A 19054-nucleotide genomic window follows, 5' to 3' on the forward strand; every position below is an offset into this window, starting at 1 on the left:
CTGAAGAAAAATGTAAAATATATTGTATATACATGACGAGAACTAGATAATGGTGCATTGTGCGTGCGTATGAATAGCGCGAAGGACGGAGCTTGAAAGTTGAGTGAGAAGTGGAGGGGTAAAGAGGGTACGTGAGTGTGCGCGGTGCGCGCGTGTGTGTTATCGCCGTCGCTGTTTCGATGCACCCACTTGTTGGCCTCGCACACTGTTGCCGCGGCGGCGCATCTCGATTGCACGGCGGCGGCTTTTTTTCCACCCTGTTGCAATATCATCATCGCCGGGACCCCACCCACCGTGTTGGCGGCTGCGGCCATGTGGCAAAGACAACCTCGCCGCCGACACGGGCCCCGCTTCTGCGCACAAAAACGGCTACGATAATAATAATAATAATACATAGTCGGGCGGCCGCGCGTGATTTTCACATTATGTTTTCCCCGTGAACGGTGTATTTGCGCGGCCGCCCGCCCGTCGACCACCGCGCCGGGCCAGGACGATTCATACCGTGATTCGCCGCCACCGCCGTACCGCTACAGCACTGTCGCACGGCCTTGATGTCATGTTTTACGTTCATGATCACCCCGACGGTTTTCATCATGTTTTTGTTATGCGCCTCGCCCAATGACGTTGTCGTATTGTGAAAATGGCGTTATTGCTCAATTCTGACATATTTGTCGTTTTTTTTTTATATAATTAATAATAGTACCTATTACATCCTTTTTATATGTACCACCCGGTCATAGTTTACATAGAAAGCTTGTTGGTCCATTTCTCGTGCCTCTAACAATGACCGAGTTTGTAAAACTTTCCGTTTTTTTTTTTAATTTGGTTTTGATAAGCGCGACATAGTTTGGATTTCATTTTTGTTTCAATAAAGTAAAGCAGAGTTGGTAAAAAAAGTCTGTCAAATATTTAGTGTTTACCTAAAAACCGATGGTTTATGAATGGTAAAAACGTAATAGTCAATTTTTATTTAGAAGTTCTAGGGCAGCTAGAAGCTCTATTTTGGTAGTTGATTTATTTTTTGGACTATCACAGCACCCTTGAAAGTGATTTAAAAATGTTTTTTCATCTCTACTTGTTTAACCAGACTGAAAATAACTCGCTTAATTTTGGATTTAGAGTTAAAGCACCCATTATAAAACTAAAAGAGAACAATATTTTGGAGGGCAAGAAGGTGCGTTTTTTTCATTATTCTAAGTATAGCGCTCAATACATAGTTTTGAAAAAACGACTATTTTAACATTTTTAAATGACTGTAACTTTTCAAAAAATAAATTTTTTTTTTTTTAAAAACGCACCGTCTTGCCCTCCGGAATATTTTCTATTTTAATTTTATAATGGGTGCTTTTACTCTGAAACCAAAATTAAGCGAGTTATTTTCAGTCTGGTTAAACATGTTTTTACCACTGAAAATCACCGGTGCGACGCTCTCTAAATATACAATATTCAAATACCAAAACAAACCGTTAACGCGAAAAACCGTTTATACGGTAATGTGATAATGATCTGTCTAGAATCATTAATACCGTAAATATTATTATGAATACAAACGAATTCATTTTGTCACCGATATTAATTATTTATGTATAACATTGGTGATATTTGCAGTCCTTAACTCAATAGTTGACCATTGACCATATAAATTAATATATTTTTTTATGCAATTTTTAAAATTTGGTTCTTTACCTTGCAAGTATTTACTATAGCTAAGTATAAAGTTAAATTTTTAAATACAAATATTGTTTCTATTTGTGGCAAAAGCGACTGAGTAGTCGGCTAATATGTATAGAATAGTTGACGCGTTGTTGTTATTATGTAATTTTTCTGGCTGTTCTGAGTGCCGAGCAGTATCTCAAAATAATTTATCCATAAACTAAGAGTCCATAGATCCATTTACGCCTTCAAATAATCGTACGTCCTATCTAAGGGCGTTAAAATGTGTGTATAATTTACACACGATCGAAAACATTTTACTTTGGAGTAGCGCGATAACGGTAGCGGAAATGTCCTCATAATAATAATATTTTATAATATTAATTTTTGGTACACACAAGCGAAAAAAACTAAATTATTACACTGGTTCGTGACTAAGAAACCACTCGAATGTGTGTGCTTAATCGGCGAAAACCTTAAGCCAACCAATAACTATATGTATTTGTATTATAATTGTTATAGTTATTGTTAACCTAAATAAAATGAAAATAAAGTATCAACCAAAATAGATAACAACAATTTTCTTCCGCGGTTACAAATAAAATAATAATATGCGGAAAATTTTAAATCGCCACCACGTTCACAATAATAATTTCCATTGTTAATTATAATTTATAATAATATGGTCAATGTTGTTTATTAAGAGCAACGTAGTTAATATTACCTAATCAATCGCAAAACCTTAGCGCAAGCAATAGCTTATGCATCTCTTCGACTATAACAAATATGTTCATAAGAATTTTTTTTAAATGTACCTCAATATATTTGTTTACAATGTATTTTAATGAACCTGTACAATTTTCATTGACCGCATCGATGCAAACATGCGCGCTGAAAAATAATGGCATGCATATTCTATAAACAAATATGCTGTGTATTATATTATACTTTAACCCTTGGAGATTATCGGTAATCCATTCTAAATGGCGTGTATTATTATTATTAGTATTATTATTATTCAGTAGATACGCCATTACTTATAATATTAGGTGCGCAGTGTGAATTTATTTATGAAATCGTATTCCACACAAACATCTACAACTGTAGTGCTGCCTAGATAGGAAAGCTTTCGGTCAAAAATAAGAATCACCAAATATATATCAAATTCATTACAATTTAATGCAGCTAATTTATTAATTGTAAAAAAAAATGTTAGTATTAAAATTAAGTTTAAACAATTTAGTTACTCTAATTATGATTATAATTCAATAGTAATTTTATTAAAATAATAAACTATTAACTATTTTATTCAATATCTATACAATATCTTTTTCATAAATTTGTAAGGTTTTATGATGTTATATACAAATTGTGTACAATTTTAAATTATAGTTATCTAATTTTATTATTTACCGTTAAAAAATAGTACGTTATATTTAAATTGTAGATATTTAAATAAAATCGTGTTATCGAAAATTAACATGTTATATTTCATTTCATAATAAATAATTGAGGGAGACGTTTTTTTTAGATGTAAGGTTTTTGTATGGAATGTCCCAAGGGTCTTTATTTAAACGCAATTTTAAACGGTTTTCACATTTTAGACTGTATAGTAGTGCTTGTTTTAGAAATTGATAATCTAATAGAGTGTACAGTTCTAAAACTTCAATGTATTTTAATTCCTTATATACCTTTTGAATTTTTTTTTTTATAGTTATTAAATCCCAAAGCATTAAATACTGCGCGCGCTAGCGTGTACGGGTGTAATTTAGGTCACATGCTTGTGTATAAATTGTATTTTACCCCGGCCTGGAAGTTCATATCGACTACCTCTACATAGTTATAGTAAATCGCATTCATTTGCAACTGGTCAAACAGAGAATTTTTTTTTTTTGCAATTGTTTATTAGTCATTACCTTTTTTTCTTTTTGTAAAAAAAAACCTTACTTGTTTATTATGACGTTAATTGTCTGACATTAAAAACAAAGTAGTAGGCACTCTTCGAAGAATAAATTACATTTTAAAACGGAAGGATTATGAAATTTCTTTAAACGCTTTTTAATGTTTATTACTCCATATATATATATATATATATATATATATATACTTACCTTGTATACCCGACAGTTAAGTTATAAAACTTCTGTAAGTTTTTGAAATTTGTGTTTTATCCGGCTTAATTTTGCTTGATAATATATATTACTTAATATAATATACTTAATACATGTACTTAATATATTACTTAATTAAATATATCTTGTTATACTTAGAACTTTTCCAATTATTTTTGAATCTTATTTAGATTTTCACACAGAACTATTACCAACATTAATTTTTATTGATTTTTTCAGTTATAGCTACTAAATAATTATCAGATTTCTTTAGGAAAACGGCTTTACACTACTAATAATATTTTTTTTAAATCTAAGTTTGTTGTAAAATTTATAAAATGAGCATTACTTAAAAAAGTGAACTAACTAAATAATTAACAGTTACATTACGGTTAAATTATGAGGAAGGGTTAAAAAAAATACAATTAAAATCCCATACAACACTTTGATTCTTATCAGTTTAAAAACATATACTAATTACACCATTATATAAGTTAATATTTATACATGGTAACTAAATTATTACTACGATAATGGCCCTAGTAAATACATTACTGTTATAAATCGTTGAATGATAAAATTTAAACTATATCTTATGTCATTAATAGTATGACTACGGACATTTAACAAAGAATCTTTTTAAATATTCACTTAGATTAATAATCTAAATTTTCAGATAAAATCTTACATATATTTACATGTAAAACACATGTCTCAGAAGATAAACTTTTCAGAGGAACTTAGTATTTTTATCGTACAAAAGTATGTTTCTCCTAAATTAAAGATCAACAATTAAGACTTGTCAGTACTTGTTAAAAAGCTTCTAGTATATTACAAAACTGTCTGTTTTATTTAAAAAAACTCATTCGTATTTACTTTATTTGTTTACCCATAGTTGTCTTATAGAAATTCTACCTATCTTAAAAGTAACTTGTGTTGTTTTTATCCCACCTAAAATATATAATCTCTTCGTGTTAATGTAGTGCACTAAAGCAAGTTAAGGATTTTATATTATGTCTGTTTAATAGTTTCTTTTTATGGAAAATCGAACATACAGGCTTGTGAAGACCTACACTATTTTATTATGTAATAAATTGTTGTAGGTAATAATGGGCTTGTGTAGCACTAACAACATTGTACTCTCGGCCGCCTTTTTATCTTTATTTTGGTGACTTTTTAGCTGCCAAAAGCGCTTTAAAACAAGAACCTTAAATGTTTTGAAAATTACTTTATCCGTTCGGGTTACAGAAAGGAACTCTAAACAACGTCGTTGTTGTGTTTGACTAGGATAGTGCGTGTTTTGCCCTTCCTTAATGCAATCTCAGATATTTTCTTAGTAACACATGTATTTATTTGTTGTTTACTCTGCTCCGCTTAAACACATGCAAAATAATTGTTTTATTACTATTATACAATAACATTCTGCTGAGTACTCGCGATACATCTTCTCGCAAAGCAAATGTTCGTTTCGTTTTACACCACACGATTGAAAATATTATAACTTTGATTAAATTAATTAGGATTAAATTCAGTTTAGATTGTATTACTATAATATATACATACTTAATACTGCTGTACACTTTGTTTGGGAAAATTGACCCTTTACTACTGATTGCATTTTTTTTAAAAAAACATGTTAATGTAGGTACATTAAAAATATGTACACACTACATAATAAACTTTCAGTAAAACGTTAAGGCTCAATTCTAAAAACAACACCTAACGAACAGAATGTTTTCACCCCTTCTGAGGGAAAATATTACTGATATTTTTTTTGTAATCTCCATTTAGTAGTTAAAATTTAAAATGTGGATTTTACAACAATATTTTTTCTTACTAAAGCCAATAACTTATTTTTCCATTGCAACGCTGCTGCGCTCGCTGATTTCTTATAGGCACAATCTAATTTAAAAAACCTGTGGTGTTATCGGCCACCCTCTTGGTTTAATTCGGGAATATTTGTATACCAAGTAGAGTATACATACAATAATGCCTAGATATTTTACAAACCTCCGTCGTTTTTCTTCAAATCGTTAAAGAGCAGCACACGAGTAACGATATTTATGCCGGGGTTAAGTATCTGAGTTGACTTAAAACCCAGCTGTTTTTTTTTTGTTTAAGCCCAGGAAATCTGTTGACCCAAAAAAAAATTATTTAATCATAATCAAAAAAAAAAACTGCGTCGTAGTTATTTTAAACCCCGTTTTTACCAACTGTAAACTATGGTCGATATTTGACACATTTTAATTTTATACATTTGTTTAACTATGTAAATTTATTTAAAAGCAAGTGGATATTATTATTGTTTTTTTTTTCAAAACATTTGTAACCAACACCAAAACTTTTGTTTTTTTTTTATAAATTTTACATACGGTTGAAACTGTGTGTAGTTTATTATTGACTAAAACAATTAGTACAGCGGTTTGCCCATTGGGTGGAACACTGTGATGGTGTGTGTGAAGGCGCAGGTAAAGCGGTGTATTCAGCCATTTTGTCGTCGGGCTTAGGGTGGGTTGTAGTTGAAAAGGGTATACCGCAAAAATATGTGGTGTGTAAAAACAGACCCACTCGGTGAGCACCCAGCTGTCGGCCAATGGGAAGGGCTCGTCATGGGATTCGCCTAAAGGGTGCGACGGCGCAGATCAGCATGTCCACAACCCTTATTCGCGTTAACGCCTCCTTTTTCGCATCGTTGTTGTACGGTTTTATCATTCACACCTCCCAAGGTGCTAGCCTAGGTACTTTCAATGAAATGTAAATTCCAAAAGAGTGAACAACTTTTTCAAAATCTAGTTCTTGATCATCATATGTATAGTTTGTCGAAAATACCCTTTTCTATCAGTATTTATTTTATAATTTTTCTTAACAAATTTTGTAAATCAACACATTGCTCTCCTTCTTCCGCAGTCGAGTTAAAAAGTTATTGTTGAGTAAAACAGTTTGTATTTTGCCTGTATCCTTTTAGTTGTATAACTGGAAATATCGGATACAAGTTGAAACTAGAATATAATTTGTTCAACCAATGTGTAGATAATATTTTTCTTTTTGTGTAAAGCTGATGAGAGAATTATTTTTCACTCTACCCTGTTTAATCAATATATTAGACCGTCCATACTTGTTATCACTGTTTCCCAGTTATCCTTATGCAAAACAGAAGCTTTATATATATATATATTTTTTTTTTTTTTAGATAATAATAGAGGATTGCGTTCTTACACGTGTAGTACTGTGGTGTTTCTCGTTATCGCCCGTTTTCTGCTTAAATATATCATTATTTATATGCATTGAGTAACTGTAAAGAATATTATCACAGACGAGGCGCACATAATGTTATAATCGTGCAGCAGAATTTCGCATTTCACTCGAATTCGTTTGGTTGAGTGCGACCAGTGTGTGTGTGTGTGTGTATGTAGTAATATAATTACTGATAAATCGCGCCCACCCCACTAGTTGTTTTATGAGTTATTTACCAGCCATTAAAAGAGAGAAGTACATAATACAATAATAATACATAAAACGGTTTTAAACACTTCAACGGAGACTATGTTGCGAAAGTCGCGTTATGGCCGGCACCTAACGTTTTGTAAAATATATTCTAATATATTATATATCACAAAAACATGTACATATACACAAATGGGTGTAGGCAAATGTGTAGGTACAACGCCGAGATGACTGATAACCGGTGTCGCGCTTCATTAATGGATATTTTTTTTTACATATTCATTTTGAAGTTTTAAATCTCCTTTGAAGAAACGGATGATTTTTAAGGGAAGGGCTCGTATAAAAATATATTACACTTGTTAACCGGTAAAATATATTTTTTTATTATACAGCAAAACGACGTCGCCCCACACATTTACTCCTCTACCCCTCCTTGTTGCACATATTTATGTATAGTTAAATCCGCACCTGCGGTAATCCACCAAATGTGCACTTTAGGAACCCTGGGCTTTCCAAGGTTTTTTTTTATACCATTATGATTTTGCCCACCGCATATTATTATTATTTTCCTGATGCATGTATGTTCTCCACTCAATTACACGGTTTGTGTCGGTACAGTGGAAATGTATTTCCCATGGAAAGATCCTCAAACGGAAAACGGGCGTTGAGAAATATTTCTTTTTTTCTTAAACAAAGTCTGTCCCTAAGTCCCAAAATATAATGTGTCTTGAATTTCCAATAAATATTTAGGTCATATTCCGCCTCGTGCGATATTAATGTAAAATTATTATTTTTGTTATTGTTATTATTATTCTTGTGTTTTGCGATCGGTGCCCTTGTAATGTACAGAAATGTAAAAAAAAAAAAGACAATATTCCAACAATTGTTTAAACAGTTCAGACGCGTTCAAGCGTAGATGTTGTGCCAATGTTTCAATACGTTATTTTTGTTTTCGGCTACTTAAAATGTCTTAAATTTTTGACAATTTTATGCATTTACAAGAACTAAAAATTACACGATTCTTGCCTTGTGTATATTGAGCTACTTTCATTTACTGTAATGGGCAGTTTAGAATTGCCTTGAATTTAGTTTTAAGCCTTATAAAAAATAACACTTTAAATCTATTTGGCCTAAAGACCCAAAGTGCATGCACTCGTTCGTTCTAATAGTATCCAACAATTTCACTGATCCTAGTAGTGATCGGTTGTGGGTTTTGATTGTAATTTTTTTTTATAAAAAAAAAAACCGTTAAACGTTTTCTTTAAAGTAACAAATTCGAAAAATACATATTTTTTAGGCGTCTACTCAATAACGTATGTCGTTTGTGTTTGATTAAAGCCGTTATTATTATTTTCCAGTCTACTAAAAATTATAAAGACAATTTTTCGTCGAATACTTAACCAATCGTTCTGGGACTTGTTTTTAAATATTATTGACGCCTGTGCTTGTAGAAAACATAACGTTTTAACGCAACGGTAACGCGGGCCTGTCGAGTGTCGACTGCGGCTGCGGACAACTATCATACCACCTATGTGAATACTTTTCCACATCATACCACCTACAGTGACATACACCGTTATGGGCTTACGATGATTTTTTTTTTAGTGGATTCCCTCAGGGGGAGATGGCATATGAACGTGGTCGTTGCTATATAGCGGTGCGGCTACAAAGCCGTTGTTTTACAATGTACACCAAGAATTCCTTCATCGGGTCCACCCATTTTTTTTTTGTTGTTTAAGGCCATCGAATAGAGGCTTTACCTACCCCTTTGCTGCTGCTAGAATAAACTGTGATACTATCGTTGACCTCGTTTCGGTTTGATAATGAAAAAAAAAACATCCTGTACAAAATAATAATAATAACAATGTTTTCTGTCGGAAAACTCCTGGGAAACGTTTCTACGTACAGGCGAGGCCATTTAGATGTAATCCAACGGAAACGCACAATATTATTGTTTAAAATTGTGTGTTTTCTATGTACATTTTTTATCAAGACGTAATAAGTCTAGGTTCGGAAAAGAACATTTTTGTATAGAAAAAAAACGAGTTGTTAACTACGTCATGTGTGTGGAATAATATTATTGTTTACGGTAAAAACTTAAATTAAATATTTACTACTAAATACTGAAAAATCTAACCATTAATTGCTTACAACTGTGATTACTTTTTGTGATCACCTTGAAATCTGAACTGTCCATCGTTTGTGAATTGGGCCCACGTCGGTTAAAATACATAATATTGTGTTTAAAATTAAATTACCTATATTATATTGATAATAATATGTATTATTTGAAGTTTCATAAAATAATAATAAAACAAACTGATCTATATGTTAATATATTTCAACAACATAACAGTCAATATCATTATGTTTCCAGCTATAAAGTTATAACTAATTGTCGACTAATAATTTGATCACTAATATTGTTATAAGAACTTTCATTAATTTAACCATTTCAGTCATTGTATTTTCATACATGGGACGTCTACTTTTTGTTTTTACTTTATTGATAAGATTTTTATTTATTTTAAAATTTTAAATTTAGTTGCCGAAAGGGTTAAATCATCATTAAACTGGCCAGATAAAGTTTTTTTGTATTATATTGTTTTATATTATGCATAAAATTGCAGTTTTACAACCAAAAAAAAATCAGGTGTTTCTGAGTAAGTTTTTCATCCGGAAAATGTTTGACAGATGGTTCGATTTTTCCTGTACCCAATGCATAATATAACATACAATTATTGTTGTGTTGTGCGATGTGACGGTCAGATGGTATATTATTACATGTTTACTATTATACTATCATATTGTACTATAGTACAGAAATCATACGGAAAGGGCCCACACTCGTACGGGCTGGCGGCTTGCACTCGCGCGTGCGTGAGTTGTGCGCGAGGGTAACACGTGTGCCCATTTCGCCATCAGAGTCATTTGACGTTTGTTAACTCGTTAGCGGGTCCCGCGGTGAGCTCCGGCCGTCGCCGCCGTGTATACAAAGCAGACGTTCCCCTCAGTTGAAAGGGGTGGGGGACGCCGCCGCACCCTTCCCCTTCGCCGTTTGTATTCGCCACGCCGCTGCCCTAGCGAGCCCCACCACCACCACCGCCGCCGCCGAGCCAAGCCCACGGGAAGGCGCGCGTATACAGTTCCGTGGCGGCGGAGTGCGGGGGCTAAACGCTCTCAACGTGGCCGCCGCCGTCGCCACTTCACTCTGCGACCACCAGTGTGTACTGTACGCCGCCGCCGTACGTATACCAGCCAGTCATGGCCGCCACCTGACCACAACCCCACCGCGCGCGCGTTCGGTTCAGTGAAAAAATCAAAAAAATATATATGTATATTTATTTTAAAAAATTAATCGTCGTTAAGTTGAGTTTTTGGTTTTTTTTTTTTTAAAGTTAAAACTACCGTATATTACCACCGCGCAGTGTACGTCAGATGCGATTTGCTCGGCCACCGGATACACGGATTAACCGCCGCGGCGCATGTATAATAATAAACGTAAGTCGCTCTCGCACACCAACGGGGTCGATGACTCTGCAGCTCCTTTAACCCCTTTTTCTTAAATTTAATTCTTCTTCCGTACGGCCGCATTAAAATAATATACATGCTCAATCAAATTCCACCTTCGGTTATTTTTACATGCAACCGGAGAAGTTTTAAATGGGTGGAAATTGATGGAGAGATTTTTTTTTATTGCCGCCTTCAAGAAAAGAGAAGAGGCCTTAAAGCAAAAAATCGGAGTTGGCATTAAAACCTAGCGGGTTACAGCAAATGATTTTGGTATTCACCCAAAAATATATAGGAGGGTTTAGCATACCCTATAAAAAACGGGCTATTGCCAACTCTAAAAAAAATTATAATACCTCCTCCGATTTTAGCAGCCACCGTGATGAAGAGGAGGGTGCGGGGGAAGGGAGAGACCCGCCCGGTCGTGGAGGGGCGGCAACGCTTTAAGGGAAAAAAATGGCAACACTGCCGGTGCAGAATGTGTTTCGCCACAATATTATTAATAAATACAGCATAATATTTTACAGTACACTTCCCCGTGGGCAATTTTTCCCCCTTCGGGGAGTCTAGCATGTGTCATTGGTGAAAAAAAAATTATTTATATTTTTGTACAGATTATTCCCAACAACCACGACACAACCCATAAATAGTGTATAGTGTAATGTACATTTTTTTAATATATTATTTAACGGTACTCGGCTCGACTGTTGGGAACAACCTCCACGCATACACACACACATACAATATTATAATAGGCTCTTGGTGTAGTAGTACGATATTGTATACTTAAAATATAATGTATACACGGTTGTGGTTTTTACGGCGAACGACGATATGATAATACACACTCACACGGTGTATTATTATAGTGTCTATTGAACGCCATCGAATTGACGCCCAAATCGGAAGCAGCAGCAACGTTTGGCAATTAAAAAAATATATATATATTTATAATAACAGTTATCATGACTCTTAAACCAGTCAGATAATATAATGCAAATGCGACTTAATATTATTATTGTTGTTAAATTTAATATAAAAATCATCATCAAATCCAAATGGCATATTATATATTTCATACCACATATTATTATAAAGATTATATTTGCCGTTTCCGCATTTAGCCTACTTGTTAAGTGTTTTTTACCCTGAGTTGGCCAAAACCGGGATCGGTTTTATTTTATTTTAGTAAAGCCTAAGTATGATAACGTTAGTCTGACTGTCGAACACCAAACATTGGCTAATTCCGGTTAAAACTCTCGGTAAGCAAGTCGTCAGAAATTCGGCTTTTTTCCAGGCCTATATTCGTTTGTGGTGTAAGTTTTTAAAATGCTAACAAAATTCAAGGGGATTTTTCAAACAGCACAATGGCTGTGTATAGTTGTCCGTCAACAACCGTTTTTTATTTTGTTGTTTAAACAAAACGCTTAGAAAACGCAAAACATTATCATTTACACTATTCACTATTGTTATTATTATTGTTGTTGTTAAATGTATATGATTTCGTTGAGCGAAGTTGTTTGATTTTTTTTAACTTCTGTTTTCCATTTAATATTTTAGCGTGTTGTTCCCGGAATTAATTGCGTTTTTTATTTTATATTTTTAACATTAAACAATGACGATTATCCCAGGTCTAAAAGAATTATAATATAATATAATAACATTATATTACACTGCTTTAGAGCGTATCCTAAGCTCAACCTGTCACCCCAAACCAGTTTGAGAGATTGCGATTTTTGTGTCCTAAACTTGTATAATGAAAAATAATTCTTCCTTCAAATAAACGCATCGTCTTTTCGAAAAATGTTATTTATTGTATGCTCGTTATTAAATCATGTTTACCCATTGCTTAAAATCGTGGTCAATCGTTAATGTTCGTATTTGATTGGTCTGGAAGTGAAATATCACCGTTACTGGTCAAAGAGAAACTTGTGTTTTTAAATAAAGACTTTTCATTGGCACTTTAAATGTCCCCTGAAATACGTGCAAAACGTTCTATAATAATATGTTTTGTGGTAAAAATGAAAAATAATAATAAAAATATGTGGTAACATGGGTATGACTTTTGGACTTTTAGTGTAAGTGTGTAAATAACAATGCTAACATTAATAACGTAAGGCTAATCCTGGTATGGATAATAATAATGTCATTGTCCTGTTGCTTATCTAAGCGGTGGTGGATAGTACATAGATAAAATAATTTATTTATGAGATATATGTGGTATTTAATAGGGAAAAAACTGTCACGTCTCTGTGATGTGTAACCGGGAACGGGCTAGTAATTAGTATTCTATCCTCTCCTAAGCACAGAAATATTATTATAAATTATAATGGTATACTCGGTGCGGGTATTAATTGGATATATATTTTAATAGGATAAAACCTTTGTGGAATAAATCGTATAGTGGTTTGTCGTATCTATTTTTTTTTTTTTGTGTTCGTTCTGAGGGTTTCTGTGATGAGATAAGACCCGACGGGTTTCGTGGTCTCTGGCAAACCAGCCGAAATGCAGTTCTCATTCCTTTTTTATCTACTCTATGAACTTTGAATGGACCGGTCTGGTCGCCTTATCGGTCGGGTTACATAATCACATGTATAATATATAAATAATAATACTGTAATATAGTATGTGTTAGATTACATGTTTTATTATTATAATTTCATTATTCGAAAACCGCCACTTGCGGCCGACTGGATTTCGCCCATCCCCGCGATAAGTCCTTATCTTGAGTGGCCCAGATAAGATATAATATATATATGTATAAATTAACGTCGTTTCTCAGCAGCAGCCGATCCCCACCCCTCTTATTCAAATTGTATCGGACAGAAGATGTATGTACATCCACATAATATAATACATACAATATGCCTCTTAACTTAGCGAGAGGTATCAAAAAATCATTAACACTAATATAATATCATCGGTATCAGCTGTTGATGATAAATTAATCTGTTATTAGAATTCGAATATTTAAATCGTCGGATTCATAATGGTTGTCAACATATTATTTTGTTTTTCAATGTTAAAAAAAGCGAATTAATTCTCCGTCAAACTGTCGACGGTCATCAACGTGGTGGTATAATTTAAAGGCTATTATATTATATTATAATCGGATAGTGTAAAATGAAAACTAATGCCGATAAAATTTTTTTTTAAAAATGAACGCATTATTTTTGGTTTTGTTTCAGAGTTCACCTACCCCGTTAATCGCTTTGTTTAGACTAGTTGTTTTGTCTTTGTCTTACTCCGAGTATGTAAAATACTGTCACCGTTTTTAAATTATAAATTAACGAGAGAAAAAATATCAACAAAACTTAGTTCTTTACTCGAGTTGGCCAGTTACCAAAAACGCATTTCGCGTTAAAATCGTAAAAGATTATATGTTTTCCGTTTAAATCTACACATACCATCTCCGTGGATTCCGGTCGGTAATTTTAATTTAAAAAATAGGGTTAAGGCCAGGAGGTCCACAATAAAAATGCCAATACGTTGTACAAAATAAATATAATATATTATAATGTCTACCTTATCTACAAATAATAAGTCTATCATTGAAAATACCTCCTTAAAAAAAATTTATATGAAATAAACTAACATTTTTTTCAATGTATATTTTCAGTCCATGGACAATTTCTTATAAATATTATATAATTTCTCCTCTTTCTTTATATGACTGGTAATTATCAACCATTCTCGCTGAATTGAGATAATTTTGACTGCCTACGATTTTTTACTCTATTGTAGTATTCGTAGAAGAACTTGCATTTCTGGCATCAATACAATCTTAGTTTCTTACTGCGGCCTATCCTTCTTGCACGATTGCCGTGGCTGGTGGTAGTTTATTAGGAAATTCAGCCGACTGTTTATTAATTATTAATACAAGAGCCGAGGCTCTTCTTACTTCAACTCCTGCTTGTGGATTTTGATGGGACCTTTTCGTTATATGTACCGAATAATTACAGACATACAAGTAGACTTAAACAATTATAGCCTTATTAAAGTAGATCTACTGTCTGTCAGTAGACCTCATAACCGTGTACCACAAAATTATATAAATAAATATAGCGTGAAAACAATATTAATAATAATCTATGTCAAACAAATTCTCTATAAAATAGTAGTAGAAACCTATGAAACCAAACCACCATCGTACAGTGGTTTTTTTATTTATTGCGTTTTAAATAATTATATTTTAATTTTTATCAATACTAATAAGGGTCATTAACCCACTTGCTCTGCCCAGCTATAACAATACAAATATTTTTTCTTATTTTCACATTTTTTTCCTCCTTTATAGTTTCTTGTTATCACCGCCGCAGCTGTTGTGGCCGTTGTTAAAAAAATGTTTTAAAAAGTTAACCTACTCAAGTCTTATTCTATTATACGTCTTGCGTATAACTATAATATATTCTACACGTTTTTTGTATACGCTTATCGTGAATTTTTAATTGAATTCTACACTTTTTTATAGACTCTTGCGTTGCCCTGGCAATGCTCGATCGGACCTTAGATTATTATAATAAAACGTTTAATAGTTAAAATGTGTTTTGTTTATTTTCAAAATATAATCGTAAATTAATTGTATCCTGTTTTTTCTTTAATACCAGATTCGTCACAAGTATAGAACTACTCGCTCGTTTGGTTTGTACGTTTAACTTTATTCTTTATAGTGAAAACTTTAATTTAAGACTAATGGATCTAATTTCTAAATCCCTTTTAAAATAACCTTAACAATCTAAACTTCAACTAATTATGCACTATATATTATAAACATCGTAGTATACATTTATCATTTATGTATATTAGACATTTTTTCAGCCTTCCATTGATTAGCTGTATTTTTGTTTTGTATCTCGATATTATATATATCGTTAGCTTAAACAAAATATGTAGCTAGTACATACAATATAATCATTTTATAGGAGAGCAGCTAAACGTTTTTCCTTTACAATTAATGTATGTTAACGCCGCCTTCTGGCGGTTGGAATTTAGACTATTTAATTTACCTCGTTTTTTCAAAGAAGATCTATTCTATTCTTTATCTGATTATACGATAAAGTCATTTTGGCCAAAATAGTATTTATGATATCTTTTTGTGCACTTTCCATATTCTTGTGTATACAATTTTGGTCAAACGCACCTTGAGCTTGTTTACAAAACTAACACTTGTACACAACATCTATAATGTAAATTATAATATATTATACCATTTTGTAAAAATGACGACGGGTCCGTTTTTTCTGAGGCATATTTGTGCAACGCTATAGTTTAAACGAGTGGTTAATGTTTATTATCGGTGTTTAAGTAAACTACTCTGCTACTAGGCCGGTACCCTCTGAGTAGTTAACGAGGGTTTGATGACCCGGTATAAATTATACAATTATTACAAACTGAATTCCCTATCGCGGTGTACTTGCCCTATGTACCTACCGTGTTATTATTCAATAAAATATGCACTGTAACGATGCTCTATTAGTGTGTGCAATTGTACAGTAGTAGTATTACTTGTACTTGTACCAATAATTAATAATAACAATAATAGTTTTAAACGTTTAATATCCTATTTCGTAACTGTATACTCGGTCGCCTCGTGCGATATAAGGTTACTCTTGCTTATTATTTGCTTATAAAATTATATTGTACTTAGTAACCGTCAAAACATGACGAAGGTGAATAATTTTTGCAAATGATCCGATTGCCACGCGAGTCACGACTCGTCTATTCGCCGAATATTCGGTATTCGTGTATATTCGCCATGATTCGTGTGTACTCGTTATTCGGTATCCGTCCTTTTCCCGCGGATTATCGGTAAATGCGACACGAGTCAAAGGGATACCAAATGTACTCGCTATACATTCGGCGAATACACGAGTCGTGGGAATCCGGCTTGACGGCTTAGGGTATCATAATAACTATAATTTTATTTCATATAATCGAAAAAAGACCTAAGTTAATTAACGGTAGTATAACACACATATTAATAAGTGAGATCTCTTGTTATATTAAGGATAAAAACGTTTTCTCTTAAATTACTCGCTCCGTTAATCACACCACGTGTACATTTATTTGGTCTATGTAAAATCGTTCTCGTTGGTTGCATTTTGAATTATTTTCTTCAATTATAGAAGGTATCTATCGATTTATGACGATCCTTTTTTGGAATTCGAAAACATAATTCTGAATATTTTTTGGAGTTATTTTTAACCTTGACTTCATTCATCATGTTCAATCAAACGAATGAAAGATTTTATAAAAATTTTCACAGATGCTTACATATTTTATGACATTTTCCTGTAAAGTATTACAACAAAAATTTAAAATCCAATTATGAAAATGTATTTTTTTATTACATAATAATTGTTTTAAAGGTATTGAGCAGAGCTATGGATTAAAGCGCGTAAGATAGATAGTATTCGACATAATTTAATTTGATCCAGCAGGTATTTTCTAGTATGACAACGAATTAAATGGAAGTTACTGTAATTTTTTTTGTTTTACATTATTTTTAATTAATTTTTTTATGAGTTATAGCGAACGTTTGTCAGAAGCCGTTTCCCGGTGTATTCTAAATGGAAAACTTAAAACTTACATTGTCTGTATTTTTTTATGAAAATAATAACTTGTTTTGCATTTATACCTAACATTTTTTTTTTTTTATTAGACGTTGTTTAGGAAACAACTTCCTAGTCTCTTCTTAGTGATTATGTTGTGTAAGACGTGAAGTAGAATTTTTTTTTAACTGCATCAGGATGCGATAATTAGAGAAAAAGTTTTACGGCATTAGCGTGTGAGTGAAGTGTAAACCCATTTTAAGAAATGTATCAAGCATCATTAATACTTGAGCAGTTAACCGTAACTAGGCCAAACGCATGGAAAGAGCTTCGTTGTTTACGGACATTACTCATAATAATTAGGGATTGGATTAGAGATTTGAACTAAACCAAAATACACCGAGATCCTTATATTGGAGGGTGGGCGACCGTGTGATGTTTTTAGTTTATTGTTAAATTGTTATTTGAATTATGTTTCCTAAAAAAAACCTCTAGGAGGGAAAAACACTTGTTGTAGGCCCCTCTATGTAATGTGCGTTTAAGTCGATAATGACATAAAGCTATAAAACAAACACATATGGGGGTTGAAAACTGTCAAAATTATTTTTAATTTATTATTAAACGTTTCCCCTATATCTGTTACGACTGATATGTGAATAGAGTAAGACTAAAAAAACAATTCAAATAAAGCATGTTCTCTCCTCGACGTTTTATTATGGGGTTTTTTTTACGGTCGTCAACGACGCCGTTAATTGCATTAAATATATATTTTTTTTTACCTCTTTAGGTGGATGGGGGAATAAAGTTCAGGCCGAGAAATTACATTTAATCCAGAACATTAAAAATAGTTTTGATTTAAACTAAAACTTTAAAGATAAAAATAAGTTTTAAGATAATAAATTTTTGTGTTGTCAAATTTGATTAATAAACGATGCATTATAACTATGTGAGATATTAAATGTACTCTGCATAAGTGATATGGGCAAGTTATTGTTTTATACCATTTTATTTTTAACACAAAATATGTGTATTATGTAGGTCAATAAGTTATTTAGCTTTATGCCACAAGAACCAAAGATTTGTATTTTTCGCTAAACCCGAAAGTGGCATCTTAATATTAATCCCTCAATTTCGGATTCAACATACAAAAAAGGAATATACAACATAAAATATATTAACATTTTATACTTTAATATTGAGTCAACTAAAAACTAAAAATGTTACAAACTTATTTGTTATAAGTCAGTTTGAGCGGCGTATCAATTAAAATTTCCCCAACCCTATTTTAATGACCACTCTTAATGTATATATGCATGTTAACAGTTGTAATATTAACGTTATTTTTTTTGTTTTTGTCCTATTCAGATGATACTTCATGTTATGATGAAATTCTGATACGCTAACGTGAAGACTACCCCCAGTTAGATACTGTTGAAGAACAGCACCTTATATAACTGCTGCCGTTGTTTACATACTATCGCAAACATGTCTCAGAACAACGGACAATCGCAGAGGTTCTGTCTCAGATGGAACAACCATCAATCCAACTTGCTGGCCGTTTTCGATCAGCTGCTGACCAGCGAAGCGTTTGTAGATGTCACGTTGGCCGTCGAAGGGCAAATGCTTCGAGCACACAAAATGGTCCTTTCGGCGTGTAGCCCATATTTTCAAGTACTAGTCTTTTTATACCTATCTGTAGCTTTTAGATCTCCTCACTTTAAAAAAAAAAAAATGATCCTTTAGTAACTTTTTTCGTTCATGGTAACCTATCTCACTTTTTTGAAA

General features: G+C 32.7%; 1 protein-coding gene across 6 annotated transcripts in view; it reads left to right on the top strand.

The window, feature by feature from the left end:
- The window catches only part of LOC126838291 (protein tramtrack, beta isoform-like), a 41249-nt gene that overhangs the window by 12812 nt on the left and 9383 nt on the right, over positions 1 to 19054 (top strand). For 5 of the 6 annotated variants that reach the window (XM_050572632.1, XM_050572623.1, XM_050572605.1 and 2 more), the window contains exon 2: positions 18635 to 18940. In XM_050572632.1, the coding sequence (XP_050428589.1) occupies positions 18755 to 18940 (186 nt within the window). In that variant the 5' untranslated portion in view covers positions 18635 to 18754. Of the gene's footprint in view, positions 1 to 10437; positions 10710 to 18634; positions 18941 to 19054 lie in introns of those variants that run through there. The other variant, XM_050572614.1, reaches the window with a different exon arrangement.

The sequence above is a fragment of the Adelges cooleyi genome, unplaced genomic scaffold (genome assembly GCF_023614345.1).
Source record: "Adelges cooleyi isolate 19-005CV unplaced genomic scaffold, UGA_ACOO_1.1 ACOO_flye_CR_arks_rails_tigmint_CR_PRNA_108, whole genome shotgun sequence".
NCBI classification, from domain to species: Eukaryota; Metazoa; Arthropoda; class Insecta; order Hemiptera; family Adelgidae; genus Adelges; species Adelges cooleyi.